The sequence below is a fragment of the Salvelinus sp. IW2-2015 genome, linkage group LG4q.1:29, assembly GCF_002910315.2.
Source record: "Salvelinus sp. IW2-2015 linkage group LG4q.1:29, ASM291031v2, whole genome shotgun sequence".
NCBI classification, from domain to species: Eukaryota; Metazoa; Chordata; class Actinopteri; order Salmoniformes; family Salmonidae; genus Salvelinus; species Salvelinus sp. IW2-2015.
In genome coordinates this window covers 24,408,257-24,435,968 of record NC_036842.1, presented here as the reverse complement: position 1 = coordinate 24,435,968, position 27,712 = coordinate 24,408,257, and the positions used below count along the sequence as shown (strand labels likewise).

The 27,712-nt window shown below is 43.3% G+C and overlaps 1 protein-coding gene across 4 annotated transcripts in view; it reads left to right on the top strand.

Annotated features, from left to right (window-relative positions):
- The window catches only part of LOC111961707 (voltage-dependent N-type calcium channel subunit alpha-1B-like), a 235,501-nt gene that overhangs the window by 153,874 nt on the left and 53,915 nt on the right, over positions 1-27,712 (top strand). For all 4 annotated transcript variants that reach the window (XM_070442465.1, XM_070442456.1, XM_070442461.1 and 1 more), the window contains 11 exons: positions 3,996-4,085; positions 5,422-5,640; positions 5,802-5,914; positions 8,305-8,417; positions 8,759-8,890; positions 19,074-19,146; positions 19,471-19,588; positions 19,943-20,010; positions 20,119-20,225; positions 22,011-22,073; positions 26,989-27,702. In XM_070442465.1, the coding sequence (XP_070298566.1) occupies positions 3,996-4,085; positions 5,422-5,640; positions 5,802-5,914; positions 8,305-8,417; positions 8,759-8,890; positions 19,074-19,146; positions 19,471-19,588; positions 19,943-20,010; positions 20,119-20,225; positions 22,011-22,073; positions 26,989-27,702 (1,810 nt within the window). The remainder of the gene's footprint in view (positions 1-3,995; positions 4,086-5,421; positions 5,641-5,801; positions 5,915-8,304; positions 8,418-8,758; positions 8,891-19,073; positions 19,147-19,470; positions 19,589-19,942; positions 20,011-20,118; positions 20,226-22,010; positions 22,074-26,988; positions 27,703-27,712) is intronic.

The window sequence follows — 27,712 nt, the reverse complement described above, 5'->3', positions numbered from 1 at the left end:
GATCCAGAAGAAGATTGGGAGAATGTCAGATGAAACCAAAAAAATTACTTTTTGTAAAACTCAACTCGTTGTTGTTTGGAGGACAAAGAATGCTGAGTTGCATCCAAAGAACACCATACCTACTGTGAAGCATGGGGTGGAAACATCATGCTTTGGGGCTGTTTTTCTGCAAAGGGACCAGGACGACTCATCCGTGTAAAGGAAAGAATGAATGGGGCCATGTATCGTGAGATTTTGAGTGAAAACCTCCCTCATCAGCAAGGGCATTGAAGATGAAACATGGCTGGGTCTTTCAGCATGACAATGATCCCAAACACACCGCCCGGGCAACGAAGGAGTGGCTTCGTAAGAAGCATTTCAAGGTCCTGGAGTGGCCTAGCCAGTCTCCAGATCTCAACCCCATAGAAAATCTTTGGAGGGAGTTGAAAGTCCGTGTTGCCCAGCAACAGCCCAAAACATCACTGCTCTAGAGGAGATCTGCATGGAGGAATGGGCCAAAATACCAGCAACAGTGTGTGAAAACTTGTGAAGACTTACAGAAAACGTTTGACCTCTTCATTGCAACAAAGGGTATATAACAAAGTATTGAGATAAACTTTTGTTATTGACCAAATACTTATTTTCCACCATCATTTGCAAATAAATTCATTAAAAATCCTACAATGTGATTTTCTGGAATTTTTTTTCTCATTTTGTCTGTCATAGTTGAAGTGTACCTATGATGAAAAATACAGGCCTCTCTCATCTTTTTAAGTGGGAGAACTTGCACAATTGGTGGCTGACTAAATACTTTTTTGCCCCACTGTAGATACTTTTATACCTGTTTCCTCCAGCATCTTCACAAGGTCCTTTGCTGCTGTTCTGGGATTGATTTGCACTTTTCTCACCAAAGTACGTTCATCTCTAGAAGACAGAATGCGTCTCCTTCCTGAGCGGTATGACGGCTGCGTGGTCCCATGGTGTTTACACTTGCATACTATTGTTTGTACAGATGAACGTGGTTTCTTCAGGCGTTTGGGAATTGCTCCCAAGGATGAACCAGACTTGTAGAGGTCTACAATTTTTTTTGTCTTGGTTAGGTCTTGGCTGATTTCTTTTGATTTTCCCATGATGTCAAGCAAAGAGGCACTGTGTTTGAAGGTAGGCCTTGAAATACATCCACTGGTACACCACCAATTGACTCAAATTATGTCAATTAGCCTATCAGAAGCTTCTAAAGCCATGACATCATTTTCTGGAATTTTCCAAGCTGTTTAAAGGCACAGTCAACTTAGTGTATGTATACTTCTGACCCACTGGAATTGTGATAGTGAGTTATAAGTTAAATAATCTGTCTGTAAACAATTGTTGGAAAAATGACTTGTGCCATGCACAAAGTAGATGTCCTAACCGACTTGCCAAAACTATAGTTTGTTAACAAGAAACTTGTGGAGTGGTTGAAAAACGAGTTTTAATGACTCCAACCTAAGTGAATGTAAACCTCCGACTTCAACTGTATATAGTGTTTTCTATACTATTCTTCTGTATCTTAGTCCGTTCGCTCTGACATCGATCGTCTATATTTATGTAGTCTTAATTTATTCCTACTTGTGTGTATTGGGTATATGTTGTGTACTTTCTTAGATATTACTTGTTAGTAATTACTGCTCTGTCGGCGCTAGAAGCACAAACATTTTGCTACACCTGCAATAATATCTGCTAATCGCTTGTATGTGACCAATACATTTTTGATTTGATTTGAAGAAACTTTAAAAGTTATTTCAATTTTCCGCATAAACTGACCTTCATGTCTTAAAGTAATGATGGACTGTCGTTTCTCTTTGCTTATTTGAGCTGTTCTTGCCATAATATGGACTTGGTCTTTTACTAAATAGGGATATCTTCTGTATACCACCCCTACCTTGTCACAGCACAACTGATTTGCTGAAACACATTAAGAAGGAAAGGAATTCCACAAGTTAACTTTTAACTTTGCACACCTGTTAATTGAAATGAGTTCCAGGTGACTACGTCATGAAACTGGTTGAGAGAATGCCAAGAGTGTGCAAAGCTGGCATCAAGGCAAAGGGTGGCTACTTTGAATAATCTCAATATAAACTATATTTTTCGGTTACTACATGATTCCATATGTGTTATTTCATAGTTTTGATGTCTTCACTATTGTTCTACAATGTAGAAAATAGTAAAAATAAAGAAAAACCCTTAAATGAGTAGGCGTGTCCAAACCTTTGACTGGTTCTGTATATCATACAAGGGACAATATTCACAAATTCTACAGCACAATAGCAGAGTCATGTCTCAAGTGTAAAACTAATAATGCCTCAATAAGCCATGCTTTCTGGGAATGCTATATAGTCCAGAAGTTGTGTGCAGACCTAAAAAGTTGGCTGTCAGAATGATTACAATGTAAACTTACATTTAATCCGTCTCTCTGAATATTTCAAGACATGGCATATGTGGCTGTAGTGAGATACTCAATCGCCTGGACAATTCTCTTCTCATCACTCATCTTGAAAAACGTATACTAATAATTTGGAAGTCACTCAATGCGCCATCATTGACACACTTCGGAGGCAATCCAGGACTTTTGATTGGAGAAGCATCCAACCTTCACTGTGGGGCCGATGTTGGCAATGCATTTCATGATGAAGCCGGTGACGAAGGTGGTTAGATCGACGGCGCTATTGGTGGAGTCCCGGAACATGTTCCTGTCAGCGCTAGCAAAGCAGTCCTGTAGCATTGCCATCTATTCGGACAACCATTTTTCAATGGAGCGCGTCCCATTTACCTCCTGTTTTGAGCTTTTGTCTGTAAAGGGGAAGCAGGAGTATAGAGTCGTTATCTGATTTGCCGAAGGGGGACGACGGAAAGCCTCGTGTGCTTGCTTGTGAGTAAAAGTGGTCCAGGACTTTATTACCCCTAGTGGCAAAGGAGAATTGTTGATAGAAGTTGGGCATCACTTGTTTTAGTGATGCCGAATTAAAATTACTTGCAACAAGAAAAGCAAGCTTTGGGTGCATGGTTTCCTGAATGTTTATAGCCTCGTACAGTTCTTCAAGTGCCAGCTTTTTGTTGTTTTCCTGAGGTGGAATGTATACAGCAGTTACGATAACAGAGGAAAACTCTCTCGGGAGGTAGAAGGGTTGGCATTTGACCATCAGGTATTCCAAGACGGGTGAACAATAGGTCGAGACTATCGCTAGAGTCAGAACACCAGTTTGTTGATGAAGAGACAAATCAGGAAATTGTAGTTACGAGCGTCACGTTGATAGCGTTTCCGCAATTGGAGGGCATCCATCTGATCAAGTGACTAAGCATATTGGGGTTATGTGCCTTCCTCAAGGGCACATCGACAGATTCTCCTTGTCAGCTTCGGGAGTTGAACTAGCAATCCTTCGGTCACAGGAACCCCGCTCTAACCACTAGGCTACTTGCTGCATGTAGTGCAGGTGACTTCATTGTGCTAATGCCAAACATTGCTGACCGAGCAAAGGTACAGTTGCTAGAAGGGATGGAGAGAAATGAAAGGACAGATTTATAGGTAAAGATCCAAACGTTGGAGCGTTGTCAATCTGTCTGTCGTTCTATTAAACACCTTATCGGTTCTCTCTGTTTCACCATTTACTCATAACTCTCCAGAGAATTAAGATGTTGCTCCGATCCTCATTCATAGAGAACATAAGCAGAGCTCATTTTGCCTCTGAGCAGAAGGGTTGTAGAGCTTTTGTGACATTGATGGTCATGTGACAATCACATTCATGCACAGCAGTTTTTCATTTCAAGGCTGACTTGAAGCGGAAGCTAGAATCGGTGAATGAAAAATGTGATTGATGCCCACTATTCATTGCATCCAATTAGCCCACACATATGGGGGAGGGGCATGGTGGGTGTGTGCGTGCGTGCGCGTGGCAGCACATACATATGTGTGTATGTAAATGTCCATGTGTGTGTACATATCCTTACTCCTGCCTCTCTGCTGTGCTGTGTGTGTGCAGTGTTGAAACGAGGCAAGGTCAAGAAGAGTAAGAATGACCTGATTGGTGCTGAGGAGGGAGAGGATCACTTCACTGACATGTCCTCTGTTGGTAAGACTCAACCGTCCTGTACTCCTATCTGACTGACCAGTCAACTGTCTGACTGACCCTAACCTTCACATTTGACCTTAATTGACTAAATCAACCTTTGGCTAACACTTGACCTTTTAGATAAGTCCTTGAGCTTGTTTTCACAGCTTGTACCGTATCTAGGCCATTGGGATATACAGTATGTGTGATATTCTGTCTCTGGTGACCTTTGGTCTATTCAACTGTTTTCCTATTCTCATGCATCTTTTTAATGCCTCGATGTATTTAACTGTTATCTCTGGTATGTAACACAACTAACAACACTTGTTATACAAGGAAACTCTACTCACAGTATCATAGTCAGAGGTTTTGCTTGTTTTTACTGATTCTTTGTATCAAATCAAATTGTATTGGTCACATACGCATGTTTAGCAGATGTTATTGCGGGTGTAGTGAAATGCTTGTGTTTCTAGCTCCAACAGTGCCGTAATACCTAACAATACACATAATACACACAAACCTAAAAGTAAAAGTGTCATGGGGATACAGGCTTTACACAGTCACCTAGAGGTTAGGTTGATTTCATTTACTTATTATAAACAAAAATGATAGTAGCTGGAAAAATAACTCCAGGATAATGGAATTAGAGTTTTAATATTAATGAAATTCCGTTTGCTTCACAGAAAAAAATATGTTATTGCTTGTCTTTGGGGGAAATGCTCCTAACCATGATAATTGAAATGATTTAGTGCATTCACATTAAAACAACCGGCTGGATTCCTCTCCTGACAACCTCCAGTGGCTGTTTTACATCTTAATGAATGTCACGGGGATACAGGCTTTACACAGTCAAATCTTATATCTACATTTTTCCTGATCTAGACTAAAGATCCAATTTCACTCTCATTGAGGCAGATTATACAACCTTTTAATGCAACATTTTTACTTTTTCAGAGTGGAAAGTGAGAATTGAGGATACATTTTTGCCTTAGTCATTTGCGTCTTATCCATTTTAGTCTTAGCTGTGAAGGTCTTTCAATTAGCAAAGAAGCTTGGATTTATTCAGGTGGAATGTAGAGCGAGAGTCTAAATATGGAGCTTCTAGTGCGGTCGATTACAGCCTGAAGTAGCCTCAATACTCTTATACTGTTCCCCCCTCAGATACAGAAATACAGACTTAATGCTGGATGCCAATAGTTTTCTTTGTAAACTATTAGAACATGTAATATGATGTTCAAATCACCCTAGACTTGCCGATGATGACTTGATAATGATGAACAGTAAATCCCTTTTGGGAATGTGACGTGATGTATGGCATGATACAGCTTTCTGTGCTGACTCCCCTACTTCCCCCTAGCCCCCCCAGGCTCTCCGTTTGGCCGGGCCAGCGTGAAGAGCAGTAAGCTGGAGAGCTCGTCCTACTTCCGCCGCAAGGAGAGGAGAATGCGTTTCTTCATCCGTCGCATGGTCAAAGCCCAGAGCTTCTACTGGATAGTACTGTGTCTGGTGGGCCTCAACACACTGTGTGTGGCCATCGTCCACTACGACCAGCCTGAGTGGCTCACCACTGCCCTCTGTAAGTCACACACACACGTGTGTATGCACACCAGGCACGTGCACACACACAGATGCCTACACACGCATGCACAAATACACACACATTCACAATCAAATGGATGATTATCAGTAGCTGATGCATTTAGTCATTGATGGTTCTCCACCCCCCTGGAACCCCAGACCTGGCAGAGTTTGTGTTCCTGGGTCTGTTCATGTCTGAGATGAGCCTGAAGATGTACGGCCTGGGAGCCAGGAACTACTTCCATTCCTCTTTCAACTGCTTCGACTTTGGTGTAAGTCACCATAAATGCCTTTGCAATACCCGTCTCAGATACAGATGCTTACTTAACTTGACTTATATGGCAACTGGATACATTTTTTATATGATCATTAAATGTTGAATTGTTTCTAATGTTAAATGTTGAATTGAATCAATTGATTGAATTGATTGGTTCTCTGTAGCTCAGTTGGTAGAGCATGGTGCTTGTAATGCCAGGATAGTGGGTTTGATTCTCCGGACCACCCATACATAAAATGAATGCACTCATGACTGTAAGTTGCTTTGGATCAAAGCATCTGCTAAAAAGTATTTAGACCCCTTGACTTTTTCCACATTTTGTTACGTTACAGCCTTATGCTAAAATTGATTAAATATATAAAAATCCTCAGCAATCTACACACAATACCCCATAATACCCCATTAAAAACAGGTTTTACATTTTTATTGCAAATGTATTAAAAACAAAAAACATACCTTATTGACATAAGTATTCAGACCCTTTGCTATGAGACTCGAAATTGAGCTCAGGTGCATCCTGTTTCCATTGATTATCCTTGATGTTTCTACACCTTGATTGGGGTGTGGTAAATTAAATTGATTGAACATGATTTGGAAAGGCACACACCTGTCTATATAACGTTGACAGTTGACAGTGCATGTCAGATCAAAAACCAAGCCATGAGGTCGAAGGAATTGTCCGTAGAGCTCCGAGACAGGATTGTGTCGAGGCACAGAACTGCGGAAGGGTACCAAAACATTTCTGCAATATTAAAGGTCCCCAAGAACACAGTGGCCTCCATCATTCTTAAATGGAAGACGTTTGAAAGTCCCGGCCAAACTGAGCAATCAGGGGAGAAGGGCCTTGTCCAGGGAGGTGCCCAAGGACCCGATGGTAACTCTGACAGAGCTCCAGAGTTCCTCTGTGGAGATGGGAGGACCTTCCAGAAGGACTACCATCTCTGCAGCACTCCACCAATCAGGTCTTTATGGTAGAGTGGCCAGACGGAAGCCACTCCTCTATAAAAGGAACATGACAGCCCGCTCGGAGTTTGCCAAAAGCTACCTAAAGACTCTCAGACCATGAGAAACAAGATTCTCTGATCTGATGAAACCAAGATTGAATTCTTTGGCCTGAATGCCAAGCATCACTTCTGAAGGGAACCTGGCATAATCCCTACGGTGAAGCATGGTGGTGGCAGCAGCATGCTGTGTGGATGTTTTTCAGCAGCAGGGACTGGGAGACTAGTCAGGATCAACGCAAAGATGAACGGAGCAAAGTTCAGAGAGATTGATGAAAACCTGCTCCACATTGCTCAGGACCTCAGACTGGGGCGAAGGTTCACCTTCCAACAGGACAACGGCCTTAAGCACACAGCCAAGACAACGCAGGAGTGGCTTCGGGACAAGTCTCTGAATGTCTTTGAGTGGCCCAGCCAGATCCCAGACTTGAACTCAATCGAACATCTGGTGAGACCTGAAAATAGCTGTGCAGCGACACTCCCCATCCAACCTGACAGAGCTTGAGAGGATCTGCAGAGAAGAATGAGAGAAACTCCCCAAATACTGGTGTGCAAAGCTTGTAGCGTCATACCCAAGAAGACTCAAGGCTGTAATAACTGCCAAAGGTGCTTCAACAAAGTACTGAGTAAAGGGTCTGAGTAGTTATGTAAATGTGATATTTCAGTTTGAAATGTTTAATAAATTAGCAAAAATGTATTCACTATTGTTTTTGTTTAGTCTTTATGGGATATTGTATGTAGATTGATAGGGGGGGAAAGCAATCTTTAACATTTTAGAATAAGGCTGTAACTTACCAAAATGTGAAAAAAGTTGAGGAGTCTGAATACTTTCTGAAGGGACTGTGTGTATATATACAGTACCAGTCAAAAGTTTGGACACACCTACTCATTCCACTGTTTTTCTTAATTGTTTTACTATTTTCCACATTGTAGAATAACTGACACAACTGATTGGCTCAAACGCATTAAGATGGAAAGGAATTCCACAAATGAACTTTTAACAAAGCACAGCTGTTAATTGAAATGCATTCCAGGTGACTACCTCATGATGCTGGTTGAGAGAATGCCAAGAGTGTGCAAAGCTGGCACCAAGGCAAAGGGTGGCTACTTTGAAGAATCTCAAATATAAAATATATTTTGATTTGTTTAACAATTTTTTGGTTACTGCATGATTCCATGTGTTATTTCATGGTTTTGATGTCTTCACTATTATTCTACAATGTAGAAAATTGTAAAATTAAGAAAAACCCTTGAATGAGTAGGTGTGTCCAAACTTTTGACTGGTACTGTATAATCAGCGACAGTGATTTGCTGCTGAGTAGCAAGTAGTAGATACTTTGTTACAGTAGCTCTTTCGCCTTTTCTCCTCTCCTCTTCTCCACAGGTGATAATAGGGAGTATACTTGAGGTGGTGTGGTCTATGATCAAACCAGGGGCATCCTATGGCATTAGTGTGCTGAGGGCTCTTCGTCTGCTCAGGTTATTCAAATTTACCAAGTGAGTGAACACACATTTCTCATACAAGATATCAACATACATTCAGAATCAAATGTGGTGACAATATGAAGAATTTTTCCTCAGAGCAATGTTTAGCATTGTCCCACTCTGTCAGTCTATAATCCTATTAAAGTTAGATTGCAATCATTTTATACTCACTAGATTAGTCAATAATCATGTGATTCACAACAATGTAGTGGAAAATGTGGATCTATTTACCGGTAGTACCACAATCAACCCTCCCACCATCCTTTCCTCCCTATATTCTCCTTGTCCATTCACTACTATCTCCATCTCTTTCTCTCTCTCTTCCTCCTTTCTCTTCTCTCTGCTTTCCCCAGGTACTGGAACTCCCTGAGGAACCTGGTAGTGTCTCTTCTCAATTCAATGAAGTCCATTATCAGCTTGCTCTTCCTCCTCTTCCTCTTCATCGTTGTCTTTGCCCTGCTGGGCATGCAGCTCTTCGGAGGACAGTGAGTATTCCCTACACACTCCTCCATGGAACCTGACCCTTGACACCTAACCTTTTCACCCCTGACTCCTCTCTGATCCTACACACACCACACCTACCTACCTACCTGATCGCCTCTCTGTCTCTCTGTCTCTGATCCCTAATCCCTGATCCAGCACTGCAGTGGTGGCAGACACATTGCCAGAGCAGGGACCGGCACAGCAGTGTAGCTTTAAAACCGGACTGTGTAAAACCTCCTGATCTGTGCTACGATGCGTTAATGAAGGCCTGGCTCTAACCCAGCTCTGCCTGCCGACAGCCACAAACACACCATCTGGTGGGACACTGTTTATCATTTTGACCAGGAGGCCAGTCAAAATACCTTCCTAATTGTTTAGTCTGGTTTACACAGTTTATGTTGTTGTTAGATTTTTACCTCAGCGCTCTGAGTCAAAATAAGCTACCTTTCCCATTATATCCTCAACATTGTAGCAGGTAAGAGGTTAGAGCTCTTGAAGGAAACTCCAGTGTCATATTCTCACCTGTCTCCCAGAATGACGGCATTGGTGGGTGCTGCGCTCCAATTGGGCTATTTGGAGGGAGAAAGAGAGATGGTTGCCATGGTCTCATGCTCATTTTAAACTGGCTGTTCCGTCATAATTTCCACGTTAGTCTAGGCTGATGGATATGTGTGAAAACACTCTGACATGCACATGGTGCTCAGCTGTTGGGCCACATGCCTATCGTGATGAGTCCATTTTCCATTTTCCTAAAAGAGTCCATTTGTCTGAGTCCATTTTCCTATAATCACCTATGTTCCGACTCCTTATGAAAAGACATGGGAGACAGAGAAAAGACATTAATAGACTTCTATATTTGAGCTCAGACAGTTAATGATTGAGTTGATTATACACTGCAGAGGTTGCATCCCTATCAGCCAGCCTCAGACAAATGTCTCATTCAAATCCAGGGAGGTAGGGAAAGTAAACGGTTTGAGAGAGCAGTCTCCTGCTCCACAGGGATCCTGCTCCACAAATCAATTGCTCATATATATATATTTTTTTTTTCACCTTTATTTCACCAGGTAGGCCAGTTGAGAACTCATTTACACCTGCGACCGTGCCAAGATAAAGCAAAACAGTGTGACAAAAACAACAGAGTTACATATGGGATAAACAAACGTACAGTCAATAACACAACAGAAAAAATCTATATACAGTGTGTGCAAATGTAGTAAGATTAGGGAGGTAAGGCAATAAATAGGCCATAGAGGCGAAATAATTACAATTTGGCATTAACACTGGAATGATAGATGTGCAGATGATGATGTGCAAGTAGAGATACTGGGGTGCAAAAGAGCAAAAATAAATAACAATATGGGGATGAGGTAGTTGGGTGGGCTATTTACAGATGGGCTGTGTACAGGTGCAATGATCAGTAAGCTGCTCTGACAGCTGATGCTTAAAGTTAGTGAGGGAGATATAAGTCTCCAGCTTCAGTGATTTTTGCAATTTGTTCCAGTCATTGGCAGCAGAAAACTGGAAGGAAAGGCGGCCAAAGGAAGTGTTGGCTTTGGGGACGACCAGGGAAATATACCCGCTGGAGCAAAGACTTATACATGGCCTGGAGCCAGTGGGTTTGGCAACGAATATGAAGCGAGGGCCAGCCAACGAGAGCATACAGGTCGCAGTGGTGGGTAGCATATGGGGCTTTAATGACAAAACGGATGGCACTGTGATAGACTACATCCAAGTTGATGAGTAGTGTTGGAGTCTATTTTTTTAAATGACAACGCCGAAGTCAAGGATCGGTAGGATAGTCAGTTTTACGAGGGTATGTTTAGCAGCATAAGGGAGCGTTTGACAGTGATGAGGGGTGGTCGTTTGACTGAGGACCCATTACGGATACAGGCAATGAGGCAGTGATCGCTGAGATCCTGGTTGAAGACAGCAGAGGTGTATTTGGAGGTTAGGTTGGTCAGTATGATATCTATGGATTTAGGTTTGTACCTGGTAGGTTCCTTGATAATCTGTGTGAGATTGAGGGCATCTAGGTTAGATTGTAGGACGGCCGGAGTGTTAAGCATATCCCAGTTTAGGTCACCTAACAGTACGAACTCTGAAGATAGATGGGGGGCAATTAATTCACATATGGTGTCCAGGGCACAGCTGGGGGCTGAGGGGGGTCTACAACAAGTGGCAACAGTGAGAGACTTGTTTCTGGAAAGGTGCATTTTTAAAAGTAGAAGCTCGAACTGTTTGGGTACAGACCTGGATAGTATGACAGAACTCTGCAGACTTTCTCTGCAGTAGATTGCAACTCCGACCCCTTTGGCAGTTCTATCTTGGCGGAAAATGTTGTAGTTGGGGATGTAAATTTCAGAATTTTTGGTGGCCTTCCTAAGCCAGGATTCAGACATGGCTAGGACACCAGGGTTGGCGGAGTGTGCTAAAGCAGTGAATAAAACAAACTTAGGGAGGAGGATTCTGATGTTAACATGTCTAATACCAAGGCTTTTACGGTTACAGAAGTCAACAAATGATAGCGCCTGGGGAATAGGAGTGGAACTGGGGGCTACAGGACCTGCGGAGGACACGGTGTTCAGAAAAGCTAGCGGGCTGGGGATAGCAGATGGTTCTTCGGTGACATCGTAACGGAATAGCCTGTTGAGACCACATCGGGCGATTACTTCGGCAGACCAGTCGTGATGGATCGCCGGGGCTCCGTGTCGACAGTAAAGGGTCCAGGCCAGTTGGCAAATAGGTATTGTAGCCCTAGAATCAGCTGGTATATGGGCCTAGCTCGAGGCTAGCTCAAGGATAACTGGTGCTTGCTTCGGGACAGAGGAGCTAGCTGCGATGATCCGGTGTAATGATCCAGAGCGGCAGAAATCTGGTGACGTGGTGGAGAGAAGCAGTGTGGAATAAAAAGAGCAGATCTGTACCACATTGGGTGAGGCGGGTTGCAGGAAAGTATATTTTGTTCGTAGATAGAAATTGAGATTAAAATATATACGGGGAAAAACGGCTATATAAGACACGGGATAAGACAAAGACAAACACACATCTGACTGCAACGCCATCTTGGATATCAAATGCTCAAATCAAATGCTCATACGAACAATGGGGATGGAAAGATAATGCAGTAGGAATTATTTTGGGGGGGATTGTGTTTAGTATTCATTTTTATTCACTTGTTGGAACCTGCCACGTTGATGCAACTTGATTCCATTGATAAAGTAAGCTGAAATAACAAGGAATTTGTTTTTAGATCCAACCAATTGTTTCCCAGTGGTAGGCCCTTTCGTCTTAACTTCACTCTCATTGGTTATATAGGTTATTTAGTGGTTTTCATGTTAGATATAAACATTTGATTATTACTTACTCTATTAGATAGAGATGGTGTTTTATAGGTGTGCTTTGTATTGAATACCTCACGTGCTTCAGGGAACCTCTCAATACTCGAATTTAGAGTGTGACCACTTTAATGGAAGCGGATCCAACGCCTGCGTTCCCTTCTCGTTGTTAACTAGAGCATATTCCTCCCATTCTCCACAGAGCAGAGCTATTGTCTCAGGCGGTGGGGGGTGGAGGAGAGGGTTTGGTGGCAGAATCCATCACAGTGTATCAGAGCCTCCTCTCACAAGCCTCTGTTTGAGGATTGATTTAATGAAGTCTCTGTAGATGCCTTGGGGGGCGAAACAACAACATCCAATCCCTATTATCAGAGTAAACACTGGAGTTCTGCACAGTGGCCTCAGAGCATGCGGCCGCCACTGCCACCAGTGTGCCAACCTAGAAAGAGAAAGGGAACGAGGGAAAAGGCTGCATATCTGCAGGTGGACAATCTACAATTTACCACGCCCATGCTTAATATCTCTCTCACACACACCACCACCACCATCGGCTCTCTAAGCAGGGTACATGAGTTGTTTATAGAGCTGGTTGCTGTGGTAACCGTAGGTGCCCTCCTCCCCATCCAACCACCCCATGCCTTCCTTCCTCTGATGCTCTTCTCACACGTCCCAATCACTTCCTCTGATGCTCTTCTCCTCACACGTCCCAATCACTTCCTCTGATGCTCTTCTCACACGTCCCAATCACTTCCTCTGATGCTCTTCTCCTCACACGTCCCAATCACTTCCTCTGATGCTCTTCTCCTCACACGTCCCAATCACTTCCTCTGATGTCCTTCTCCTCACACGACCCCATCTCTTCCTCTGATGCTCTTCTCACACGTCCATCACTTCCTCTGATGCTCTTCTCACACGTCCCAATCACTTCCTCTGATGCTCTTCTCCTCACCACGTCCCAATCACTTCCTCTGATGCTCTTCTCCTCACACGACCCAATCACTTCCTCTGATGTCCTTCTCCTCACACGACCCCATCTCTTCCTCTGATGCTCTTCTCCTCACACGTCCCAATCACTTCCTCTGATGCTCTTCTCCTCACACGTCCCAATCACTTCCTCTGATGCTCTTCTTCTCACACATCCCAATCACTTCCTCTGATGCTCTTCTCCTCACACGTCCCAATCACTTCCTCTGATGCTCTTCTCCTCACACGCCCAATCACTTCCTCTGATGTCCTTCTCCTCACACGACCCCATCTCTTCCTCTGATGCTCTTCTCCTCACACGACCCAATCACTTCCTCTGATGTCCTTCTCCTCACACGACCCAATCACTTCCTCTGATGCTCTTCTCCTCACACGACCCCATCTCTTCCTCTGATGCTCTTCTCCTCACACGACCCCATCACTTCCTCTGATGCTCTTCTCACACGACCCCATCACTTCTCCTCACACTTTGTCCTCTCACATCCCCATCACTTCCATCCTGATGATCTTCTCATTCTCCTTCCTGATGATCTTCTCCTGATCCTGACATTTTTTATTACCATAGCATTTTTTTATGTTCTCTATAGGTATGTACTTGAAAATGTTTAAATTGACCAATTCAGCACATTTGGGCAAGCTCCTGGCAGACTTGATACAAAATATTGTGCAGTAATGTAATTCTTCACTGGATCAGTCTGAAATTTGCACACACACTGCTGTCATCTGGTGACCAAAATCTAAATGACACCTAGACTCCTATCTGAAGGTATGGCCTTTCTCTTGCATTTCAAAGATGATGGAACAAAATAATGCATGTTTTTTTGTTTGTATTATCTTTTACCAGATCTAATATGTTATATTCTCCTACATTAATTTCACATTTCCACAAACTTCAAAGTGTTTCCTTTCAAATGGTATCAAGAATATGCATATCTTTGCTTCAGGTCCTGAGCTACAGGGGTATAGATTTGGGTATGTTATTTTAGGTGAAAATTGGAAAAAAGGGTACGATCCTTAAGAGTGCCTTTGAATGGGGTATGGTATTAGGTGCCAGGCGCACCGGTTTTATGTCAAGAACTGCAACACTGCTTGGTGTATCAAGAATGTCACCATTCTTGTTGTTGTGAGGATACAGAATCAATAGACCATTTATTTTGGTATTGCCCTCAGGTAGCCTGTTTCTGGTCTCAGGTTCAGGAATGGCTGAAAATGCATAGATCTAAAATTGACCCTAGAAATAGTAATGTTAGGAGATGTGGAGAGCCAATTACTAATATTATAATACTCTTAGTATAAGTATTTATCTTCAACACGCAATCCGTAATTCTATTCAATTAGATAGATTGAAATTGTACGTTAAACATCATAGCATAGTTGAAAGATATGTGTTGTGTAGAAACACGAAGTGGGTGGCCAGCAGAGATAGATGGGATGGGCTGAGGGAAGCTGAGGGTTGGTATGTGGAATTGGAGACAAGTGGTAGTGGAGTTGCTGTGTGATAGAGAGAAGGATGATCAAAAGATAAAGGGGGAAAAAAGTAAAAATAAAACATAATACAAGTACATTTGAATGACAGCTGTGGCAGTGTTTTACAACTAATGCCGGTTTGCCTGAGGCTGATGCCGTGCAGGTGTTTGCACACATGCATATACACACACTCTCATTCAAATAAACACATACAAGAACATACATGTAATAGTGCGAGACATGCACACAAACATATACAGTTTGCATTGCTGTTATGATTTCAGTTGTCCTTGATGTCTTTTGTTTTAAATGTATTATTTGTTTTACTTTTTTGCATTGTTGTTTGCTGTTTTCTTCTGTCTTTTCCTTTTTTCTCTTTAGTTCATTCTCTTGGTTGTGGGGGTGGGGAATGGAATTCATTGTATTTTATTTTATTTTTTCTGGGGGGGGGGGACTGTGGGAGGGGTCTCGAATGGTTGAGGGACAGCTATAGGGGAACTGTGGGGGTATCTTGGAGGGTTCGGGTTTCACAAGATTGTGATCATGAAAAAGGAAACTATGACATATATTTTTATATCACTATCATGCACACACACGCACCCTCACACATAAGGATGGCTCTGTTGCGGAAAGACTGATACATGTTTGATAGTGTCTTGATGCTGTATGTTTGTCCTTCATGTTCTAATACTTTAATGTTACCCCTTCCTTGTGTTTTTTGTAATAAATAATTATATATAAAAAATAAGAAAAGAATGGTCCACCACCCGAAGGACATCCAGCCAACTGTACACAACTGTGGGAAGTGTTGGAGTCAACATGGGCCAACATCCCTGTGGAACACTTTGTATAGTCTATTCCGCAATGAATTGAGGCTGTTCTGAGGGCAAAAGGGGGGGGGGGGTGCAACGCAATATTAGGAAGGTGTTCCAAATGTTTTGTTATACTCAGTGTATGACTGTATGTAACAGCTATTGCAAGTGCTAAGGTACGTCCATCAACATTGTTTTGATGGATATTGATATTGTTCAACAATTGACAAAACTGTATGAAAAAAAGTGCTCCTATGAAAATGTGCATCTCTCTGAACACATGTACTGTATGAAAGTGTAGAAAACAAATGATCAGTCGGTTGCAGGGGACAGTAAGCATTTGACCGTGTTAGAATTGAAGGATCATCATAAGTAGCATTTATATATAAAATGGGGTTTGTGCTTGTTCTGTGGGATGACCATACATCTCCGATTGCATCTTTATTTCATTCTCTCACTTCTTCACATCTTCAGTTTCAAGACTGCGGACTCGGGTTTTGCCACGTTTGTTCCTCAAAATGGAGGAGGTCATTTTAAGATGGGGTGGGTGTTCTTGACAACTCGATAGAGCAGCATTTCCTCTCTCTCTGTGTGTGTGTGTGTGTGTGTGTGTGTGTGTGTGTGTGTGTGGGTTGTGGTTGTGTGTGTGGTGTGTGTGTGTGTGTGTGTGTGTGTGTGTGTGTGTGTGTGTGTGTGTGCGTGTGTGCGTGTGCGCGTGTGCGCGTGTGCGTGTGTGCGTGCGAAGGTCATACAAAGGACCTGGATAACCTTGTGAATGAATGTGTGTGCTGCTAAGATGAATCACAACAGGTTTTCACAAAATACTTGGGCATGTCTTATTGCTTACAGCCTATATTATTTATTTACTCAATTTAAAAGTATCTGTTTTTTACCTCTATTCCGCTGAGCTTTGCATTGACTGTAATGTAGGATGTTGACCTGTCTTGTTTTGTGTAATAACTATAGTCACAGCTACAGACACACAGCTACCTCTGATGTTCAGGTCTCTTCTACATGTCCTCATTCTCTGACTGCCTCCCAAATGGCACACTGTTGCCTTTATAGTGTGCTACTATTGACCACAGCCCTATGGGCCCTAGTCAAAAGTAGTGCACCATGAAGGGAATAGGGTGCCATTTGGGAAGCATTCTGTTTGTTTTTCTGCACTATACCATGTAGATAGTTCAGGCATCACATCAGGAGTGCTGTAAAGGTTGGAGCTATGGAGCTGTGTGGCTCCCTCCATGGTGGCTTGTGTTTCCTGGTGTTGCGTGGCTCTGTATTATTTTATGACTGTCATATATAACAACCTTCACCGCCATCTCTTAAACCACTCCTCACCTGAAGCCTTGGAATGCACAGTGTCGATCCCCACATTCTCTCAGAACTCTATTGTACCTGTGTATAACATTATACAAGGTTCTGTTGGTGTGTGTAGGAGTGTGTGTGTAAAGGTTTCAAAGAGCAGGTTTGAAATAGAGAGTCAGACAGAGAGATAGAGAGAGACTGTAATGTAACTGTAACAAGGTACAGTAACAATGTGAACGCCTGGGTCTTGAACTCTGTTTTTGTTTCTTCTTCTAATTCTACATCATACTGTCAAATCAAATCAAATCTTATTTGTCACATGTGCCGAATACAACAGGTGTGGACCTTACTGTGAAATGCTTACTTACAAACCCTTAACCATACAATGCAGTTTAAAGAAAAATAAGAGTTAAGAAAATATTTATAAAATTAACTAAAGTTAAAAATAAAAAAGCAACAATAACGACGCCATATACAGGGGGTACCGGTACCGAGTCAATGTGCGGCGGGACAGGTTAGTCGAGGTAATATGTACATGTAGGTAGGGGTAAAGTGACAATGCACAGATAATAAACAAAGAGTAGCAGCAGAGTAAAAAAAAAGGAGGGGGGTCAACGCAAATAGTCTGGGTAGCCATTTGATTAGCTGTTCAGCAGTCTTATGGCCTGGGTGTAGAAGCTGTTAAGAAGCCTCTTGGACCTAGACTTGGCGCTACGGCACCGGTTGCCATGTGCAGAGAGAACAGTCTATGACTAGGGTGGCTGGAGTCTTTGGCAATTTTTAGGGCCTTTCTCTGACACTGCCTGGTATAGAGGTCCTGGATGGCAGGAATCTTGGCCCCAGTAATGTACTGGGCCGTACACACTACCCTCTGTAGCGCCTTGCGGTCGGAGTCCGAGCAGTTGCCATACCAGGCAGTGATGCAACCAGTCAGGATGCTCTCGATGGTGCAGCTATAGATATTCTTGAGGATCTGAGGACCCATGCCAAATCTTTTCAGTCTCCTGAGGGAAAATAGGCGTTGTTGTGCCCTCTTCATGATGGTCTTGGTGTGTTTGGACCATGATAGTTTGTTGGTGATGTGGACACCAAGGAACTTGAAGCTCTCAACCTGCTCCACTACAGCCCCATCGATGTGAATTGGGGTGTGCTCGGCCCTCCTTTTCATTTCGTCTCTTTTGTCTTGATCACATTGAGGGAGAGGTTGTTGTTCTGGCACCACACTGCCAGGTCTCTGACCTCCTCCCTATAGGCTGTCTCATCGCTGTCGGTGATCAGGCCTACCACCTTTGTGTCATCTGCAAACTTAATGATGGTGTTGGAGTCATGCTTGGCCACACAGTCATGGGTGAACAGGGAATACAGGAGGGGACTGAGCACACATCCCTGATTGGCCCCCGTGTTGAGGATCAGCGTGGCAGATGTGTTGTTGCCTAACCTTACCAACTGGGGGGCGGCCAGGATGTGTTTAGTCCCAGGGTCTTTAGCTTAGTGATGAGCTTTGAGGGCACTATGGTGTTGAACGCTGAGTTGTAGTCAATGAACAACATTCTCACATAGGTGTTCCTTTTGTCCAGGTGGGAAAGGGCAGTGTGGAGTGCAATAGAGATTGCGTCATCTGTCGATCTGTTGGGGCGGAATGTAAATTGGAGTGGGTCTAGGGTTTCTGGGTGTTGATGTGAGCCATGACCAGCCTTTCAATGCACTTCATGGCTACCGACGTGAGTGCTATGGGTCGGAGGTCATTTAGGCAGATTACCTTGGTGTTCTTGGGCACAGGTCCTGCCATCTACATAAAGAAATCACTCAAACAATGACAGTCAAGGAAATAAATAATTGTTCAGTGCAGTTTCTATGTGCATGTTGTAATGTTTGGGTGTTTTTGATGGAATCCTTCCGATGCTAAGAAAACATGTATTGAAGCTTACGGTAGCCAAGAGTGTGCATACTATGTGTATTTGTACTGATAAACAACAGGATGGAGATCTGTTGTTGCATTGAATTAGTTATAACTGTTTATTTGTTGGAGAAGAGAATGTCTGCCAGTTGATGTCAGTTGGCAAACATTAAGTAATTCAGGGTTGTTGTAGCATATCCAATGACTGCAAATGTCATGATAATGGATTTACACATTTCAACTGCTGTGACCATAAAATGCACTACGCTCAAACCTACATGTAGATGGAAACCCATGTATCTGATTCTGAACGTCCTGCCTGTCCTCTCTCAGGCCAAACGTCTTCTATTTGACTCAATCTGTCCATTGTTCTTTCTCCAAGGTTTAATTTTGAAGAGGAGACGCCGACGACCAACTTCGACACTTTCCCGGCGGCCATTCTCACCGTCTTCCAGGTACTCGGTCTCTCCTTCTCTCCATTTAATGAACCAACTAATTTGGCCTTTCACTCTGGAGCTCTATCCTTCGGAATGTTGGACTAGATTAAACAATTGTGTTTTGAACAAAGATAATTTGCAATTAGTGGAATTTGTTGGTCTAACTACTTTTTGTCTCTGTTTCCAAATTACTCATCTTTCTGTTAGCCTGTGTTATACTTTTATTTAAAGTATTAATTGTTGAAATGTTGACCCTACAATATAACTAAATATTTTGTATTCTTCATTTCATACACTGAACAACAACTACATTTTCTATTCTATCTCAACGGCCAATGGCAGATTTTGACTGGCGAGGATTGGAATGCAGTGATGTATCATGGTATTGAGTCCCAGGGGGGCGTACGGCGGGGAATGTTCTCCTCGGTCTACTTCATCGTCCTCACACTCTTTGGAAACTGTATCCTCTCTGATTCTAAGTCGTGCCATTGCAAGGATATCAGAGATTTTATCTGCATGAAGCATTTATGGAGTGAAATAGAAATATCTCATGTCATGAAAAAACACTGGAGAGAAGTGCTGCAATGAGAGCTGTACATTTTGAACATTTATTTCTGGGGGGGCATGCTCCCGGACCCCCCTAGAAGGGTTCCCCCAGTGAATTCTGAGTTTGAGTGATACTGTAACCCTTTTTAATGGCATGCCATCTAGTCTGTTGCTGATGGTCAAAGTGTTTGGTTGCAATGTACCATGGCTTAGCCGTGAAAGCCACTACTGTTGTGTCAAGTTTTTTCCTGAGCTTAGTTCCAACCAGACACTCTCCTGAACGTATTTTTGGCTATCGCCGTCGACAACCTCGCCAATGCACAGGAGCTCACCAAGGTAAGTCTGATGAACCCAAGGAACCACATTCTACCCAGGGAACTTTTAAAGAACAATTCTGAATAAAATGACCCTTGGTAACCCATCCCTTATGGTTTATTGGTCCAGGATGAGGAGAAGCAGGAGGAAGAAGCCAATAAGAAGCTGGCCCTGCAGAAGGCCATGGAGGTGAAGGAGGTCAGCCCCATGTCAGCAGCCAACATCTCTATCGCTGCGTAAGTCGCCCACCCCCCAATCCCATGTTCTCCAAACATGGTCTTTTGTGTCCCCTCTCATTCTGTCACCAGCATTTCGCTATATTGTCAAGTATCAGATATAGCTGGTTCTGCATATGGTCAATGTGCTGTTGGTGTCTTGGCTCTGATCACTGTCTCTCAATGTGTCTCTGTTGTGATTATCGCCTCTGTCCATTTGCATTCTCCTAGCTACACAATTGACATGTCTGGCATGTTTCTATCTTTGTGTGTGTGCTTTGATGATGATCCTTCTCTTTCTGACAGGAGTAGATGATTGATCTGAAACGGATCTCCAGTCAGCAGTAGTTTCTCTCATTGGCCGTTCAGTCTTATTTTGTGATAATCAATATAACTGATTCATGCATTAGAGTCTGATGGAGTCAATCAGAACATTGTCAACATCAGCAATCTTCTATAACCTTTTTACTGTATCTAACCAAGCAGCCATGCCCTCTCCCCACTGGAATTGGCTATAGGACTAATTCATGAATTGTGTCATTTTCAGCATTAGGGATGCCATTATGTACTAGGTAAAGATGAGCTCTATTGACAACAGTACTCTATAAAGAATATTGACAAAACATTTTGACAGTCAATAAGTCATTGGTTTGTACATGACAATGCATCAGTAATGTCATTCTCAGCCCAGGTGGGACACATCGTCTATTAGATGTTTATGACATGTCCTCTGTGTCCTGACTGTGAGCCCAATGACCCGGGCACGTATTGAAAAAGACCCTCAGAGTAGCAGTTCTGATTTAGGATCCTTTTAGCCTTTACCACCATAATGAATAAGATAATATGGATAGGAGGGACCTGGTCCAAGATCAGCACTCCTACTTTGAGATGCTTTGTGGATACGGGTCTAGGTCAGAATGGTGGTTAGTTTCAGAAAACAAATCTTTGAAAAAGTGAAATCAGATGACCAAATTACAGACTATTTTACTTCTTAGTCAACCAAGATGAATAAACACATTTTAGATTGACAGTAGCCTACTGCATCAATCCTGAAGATTGCTTTTGAAGATGAATTTGCCATAAATAGCCACTTGTTTTATCTGTGCTTTTATCTGATTTTCATCTTTGTAACATAGAATGATTAAACCTTAATGAGGTTCATTTGTCAGTCTATTTCAAAGCTATGTTGATCCAGGACATTTGAGGAAATTTTTTATTTTAGATATCTGCGTAAAATCCAATTTTATAAGGCTTTTTACTTTTGATTAAGGGAATCCATAATCATATTTTATTCACAAAAGTAATCATGATGTTTTTTAAACAAAGACCATTGTCTGTTTGATTGAAAATGTCACTCTTACGTTTGAAAGGCTTTGTAAACTCATTGTGTATTGAACTTTGCAAATCCACTTTGATACCATTTCTTTAATTACGTTGACTTGAGTGTTATTTCTTCTGAAAGTTTTCAGTTTTATGTCTTTGGTAACACTTCAGTGAAGGGGTTTAGTATCAATATATATTTGCACCCCTCGTAGTCACTTGACCACAGTATGTAACAGTGTGTGGTGTACAGCACTACAAAGTACAGTACTACAAACTATCTATACTGTATAGTGTACACTACCCCTACTGCTGAAGTGTTAACCACTACTGTAGTTGTAGCTCTGTTGGACTAGTCCTTCTTGTTCGTGGAGGGGACAGGTGGACAGACACTTTATGGAGTCCACCTCTTCCCACCACATCCTTTTGGTGTGTGTCTCATCCTTTCTTTCGTTTGTTTTTATTGTTTTTGTTCTGAATGTGCAGTTTTGTAAAGCAAAATCGAGATGCACTCTCTCGCAGCTCGTCCGTCTCCAGCGTGCATTCACCGTGAGTTTTTGCTCTCTGTTACAATGTTACAATATTTTTACGCCCTCTCCTCTCCTTCCCCGTCTTCTCGCCCATACCCGCCTCCTTCTGCTTCCCCTTTCGCCTTGTTCCTCCTCTCCTTTCCCCCCTCTTCCTCGCCCCATCCACTTCTCCATTTCTTCTTTCCCCTCCTCCTCCACCTAGCATTCCAATCACTCTATTAAATCACTCTCTCCATTCTTGTGATCCTTCCAGTCCTCCCAGAGTGTTGAGATAAGCTTGAAACTGGAGAACCCAGTGGTGGCTCACTGGTGGCTCTCATTATAGATTGAGATTTCAAATAATAATACTTAACTGAAGTTAAGGCAACTGTGTGCGTGCATGTGTGTAAATGCATGCATGTGTGTAAATGTGTGTGAGTGTGACAGTGCGTGTGTTTCTGAATACTGAATATTTCATTGTGCATAGCGCCAGCTTTCGTCTGCACTGTGTTGACGTCTGAAATGATGAGAGTTTAACCTGAGCTTTAGTGAATAATTGCTATATAAATATTAAATGTCTCAGAGCACGGTCAATTCCCAAGACATTTTGTCAGTTTTACAGCTTGTGTTTTTTATACCCCAGGGTTTCACTTCTTCAACACACTGGGTGAGGACCAAACGAATTATAGTACAGTAGCCAAGGGGTAGTATGCCATACTAGACAAATCAAATAAAGTGAAACATAGCATTACGTTGATTTAACCTCTGACCTCTTTGAAATTACATGAATTTGGCTTTGCTGCTTACCTGACACGTCTTGATCATTTGTTGCCAATTAACACCTCTCATTTCTAAACGTTGTGGTGTTGTTGTTGCTAATCTGTGTGTATGTTTCTATCTTGTCCACGGTAATCTCTCTCTCATACCAAAATCACAGCTTACATGTCCGTTTGTCACTGATATGTCTTATTTGTCTATGCCTTGCATAGACAGACAGACACGTTTGTCTGTCTGTCTATTGCTTTTGTTGTCTGTCTTACTATGCTATGTCGTCCTCTTGTCTTTTAGGAGTTTGATCTATTCCCCTGCCCGTCTAGTCTTGTGTTACAGGTGACACAAAGAATGCAACTTTACTAGTCACACATACATACAGTTGAAGTCGGAAGTTTACATACACTCAGGTTGGAGTCAATAAAACTTGTTTTTCAACCACTCCACACATTTCTTGTTAACAAACTATAGTTTTGTCAAGTTGGTTAGGACACCTACTTTGTGCATGACACAAGTCATTTCTCCAGCAATTGTTTACAGACAGATTATTTCACTTATAATTCACTGTATCACAATTCCAGTGGGTCAGACGTTTACATACCCTAAGTTGACTGTGCCTTTAAACAGCTTGGAAAATTCCAGAAAAGGATGTCATGGCTTTAGAAGCTTCTGATAGGCTAAATGACATAATTTGAGTCAATTGGTGGTGTACCTGTGGATGTATTTCAAGGCCTACCTTCAAACTCAGTGCTTCTTTGCTTGACATCATGAGAAAATCGAAAGAAATCAGCCAAGACCTCAGAAAAAAAATTGTAGACCTCCACAAGTCTGGTTGATCCTTAGGGAGCAATTTCCAAATGCCTAAAGGTACCACGTTCATCTGTACAAACAATAGTACGCAAGTGTAAACACCATGGGACCATGCAGCCGTCATACCGCTCAGGAAGGAGACGCGTTCTGTCTCCTAGAGATGAACGTACTTTGGTGCGAAAAGTGCAATTCAATCCCAGAACAACAGCAAAGGACCTTGTGAAGATGCTGGAGGAAACAGGTACAAAAGTATCTATATCCACAGTAAAACGAGTCCTATATCGACATAACCTTAAAGGCCGCTCAGCAAGGAAGAAGCCAGTGCTCCAAAACCACCATAAAAAAGCCAGACTACGTTTGCAACTGTACATGCGGACAAATATCGTACTTTCTGGAGAAATGTCCTCTGGTCTGATGAAACAAAAATATAACTGTTTGGCCATAAATGACCATCGTTATGTTTGGAGGAAAAAGGGGGAGGCTTGCAAGCCGAAGAACACCATCCCAACCGTGAAGCACGGGGGTGGCAGCATCATGTTGTGGGTGTGCTTTGCTGCAGGAAGGACTGGTGCACTTCACAAAATAGATGGCATCATGAGGTGGAAAATGATGTGGATATATTGAAGCAACATCTCAAGACATCAGTCAGGAAGTTAAAGCTTGGTCGCAAATGGGTCTTCCAAATGGACAATGACCCCAAGCATACTTCCAAAGTTGTGGGAAAATGGCTTAAGGACAACAAAGTCAAGGTATTGGAGTGGCCATCACAAAGCCCTGACCTCAATCATAAGAAAATATGTGGGCAGAACTGAAAAAGCGTGTGCGAGCAAGGAGGCCTACAAACCTGACTCAGTTACACCAGCTCTGTCATGAGGAATGGGCCAAAATTCACCCAACTTATTGTGGGAAGCTTGTGGAAGGCTACCCGAAACGTTTGACCCAAGTTAAACAATTTAAAGGCAATGCTACCAAATACTAATTGAGTGTATGTAAACTTCTGACCCACTGGGAATGTGATGAAAGAAATATAAGTTGAAATAAATCATTCTCTCTACTATTATTCTGACATTTCACATTCTTAAAATAAAGTGGTGATCCTAACTGACCTAAGACGGGGAATTTTTACAAGCATTAAATGTCAGGAATTGTGAAAAACTACGTTTAAATGTATTTGGCTAAGGTCTATGTAAACTTCCGACTTCAACTGTATATTCATACTGTACACACAGAGTCATACAATCAAAAACATCTAAAAACATGTGTACATAGAAACCATCATTGAAATGATTCCTTCAGGCCTCCCGAGTGGCACAGCGTTCTAAGGCAATGCATCACAGTGCTTCAGGCATCACTACAAACCCGGGTGTGATCCCAGGCTGTGTCACAACCGGCTGTGACCAGGTGTCCCAAAGGGCGGTGCACAATTGGCCCAGCGTTATCTGGGTTAGGGGAGGGTTTGGCCAGGCGGACTTTACTTGGCTCATCGCGCTCTAGCGACTCCTTGTGGCAGGCTGTGCTCCTGCAGGCTGTCTTTGGTCGTCAGTTCAACAGCGTTTCCTCCGATACATTGGTGCGGCTGGCTTCCGGGTTAAGCGAGCAGGTGTTAAGAAGTGCGGCATGGCGCATGACTCGACCTTCGCCTCTCCCGAACCCTTTGGAGAGTTGCAACGATGAGACAGGATCGTAATTGGATATCACGAAATTGGGGAGAAAAAGAGGGTAAAAATAGAAAAAATTATACCATATCCCATGGCAGAGGGAACAAAGGGTTACATGCCTTGAAATCTATATTTCCCTCCCAACTTCATACTAATCCACTAGATTTTGGCCTTGGTATTAAGTTCATGTAAAACCTAGCCTTTGTCTGAGTCCAGCCCCATTTTTCCTGTTCTGTGTTTATTCAAGTGGTCTAGTCTGTCAGGCATGATAGCTTTACCATTAAGAGAGTAAAGGAACTAGGAGATCAATGTGAGGTATTTTCAGCTGCTGGTGCGAGGGGATGGAGATGAAAGCTGGCTGCCCCCATTATGCAGGTCAGGACTGGCTGCTCACAATACTGTTGTCATCTACAGTACTAACAGATGAATCGATGAAACAGGAAGCATACGCAAGGAGAAAATGACATCCCTAACGAAACAACACCTCCACTTTGCTGATCCACAACACAGGGGCCCCACAAGGCTGCATGCTCAGTCCTCTCCTGTACTCCCTGTTCACCCATGACTGCGTGGCCACGCACTACTCCAACTCAATCATCAAGTTTGCAGACAACATAACAGTAGACCTACAGCATCCGATGTCACAGGAAGGCCAAAAGGATCAACAAGAACATCAACCACCCGAGCCACGGCCTGTTCACCCCGCTATCATCCAGAAGGCGGGATCAGTACAGGTGCATCAAAGCTGGGACCGACAGACTGGAAAACAGTTTATATCTCAAGGCCATCAGACTGTTAAATAGCCATCACTAGCCGGCTACCACCCGGTTACTCAACCATGCACCTTAGAGGCTGCTGCCCTATATACATAGACGTGGAATCACTGGTCACTTTAATAATGTTTACATACTGCTTTACTCATCTCATATATATATTGTATTCTATTCTACTGTATTTTAGTCAATGCCACTCAAATTGCTCGTCCTAATATTTATATATTTCTTAATTCCATTCTTTTACTGTTAGATTTGTGTGTATAGTTGTGAATTGTTAGATACTACTGCACTGTTGGAGCTTTGAACACAAGCAGTTCGCTACACGCACAATAACATCTGCTAAATATGTGTATGTGACCAATAACATTTGATTTGATTTAATGCAACCATCACATGTTCTCACATGCCTGTTAGACCTCACAGGGAACCGTGGTGCTTCTGGTCCAAACATGGCCAGTGTGCATCCCAAATGGCACCACCCTATTCCATAGTGCACTACTTTTGACCAGGGCTCTGGTCATAAGTAGTGAACTATATAGGGCATATGGTGCCATTTCAGATGCAGCCCATGTGTGAATCTGTAGAGGGTTTGGGTGAGCATGTTTTAAACCCAAGCGTGGTACATGACAAGTTTACTATGGGGAGTATTTGTGTTGGTACATCCATAAAGACCATCTTGTGTCTCCAGCCAGCAAAGTCCCACTGTTGTTTGTACAGCAACTCAGACCATATGGGAGAAATTAGCGATTTGTTTTGTGTGCAAGTTGTGAAGCTCAGATGCTCATCGGTTGATAGCAAAATATGCTTGTGCTATGGATGACATAAAACACCATTGATGCCAAAATAGGAGAGCTACAGGTGAGCTGCTACTTCACTCTAACACCCTGTATCCCTCTCACCCCTCATATTCGTTCCCCTCCCCTGTCCATTGGCCCTGCAGTAAAGAGCAGCAGAGAGCCAATAAGATAATGTCAGTGTGGGAGCAGCGCACCAACCAACTGCGTCGAAACAACCTGAGAGCTAGCTCCGAGGCTCTGTTCAACGAGCTGGAACCCGAGGAGCGTCTGCGTGTCTCCTCCGCCCTCCACCTGCGCTCCGACATGAAGACCCACAATGACCGCCCCCTAGTGGTGGAGCCAGGTAACGGGGACAAACCCCGACCCCCCGAGGAGGACAGAGACGGAGCAGACTCCCAGCAAGAGGGAGGAGACGCCCACGGCCCACAGCCACGCAAGCACTACCGTCACCGGGAGAGGAACGGGGAGAATGGGGAGAGCAGGCATCACACCCACCACAGCCGCAGTAGGGACCACTACCACCCAGACGGGCCCCGGTCCAAAGAGGTCAAGGGGGAGAGGAGCCATAGTCGAGAGGGGGGGCAGGGCCACAGGCACCATCACCAGGCTGGATCCCCAGAGGAGGGGGTTAACGGAGGGGGAGAGGGAAGGGAAGACCGCCACCACCACTCCGACAGACAGGGGGACGGGGCTCTGGCTACCAGGGACAGACTGGAGAGCAGGGGCCGGGGCCACAGGGAGGAGAACGGAGAAAGGAGGAAGCACCGCTCACGCATAGTCAGGGCCCAGTCAACACTGGATGGAGACGAGTGCAGAGAGAACGGAGAGAGAAATGGAGACAGGGACCAAGGACACAGGTGAGACCAG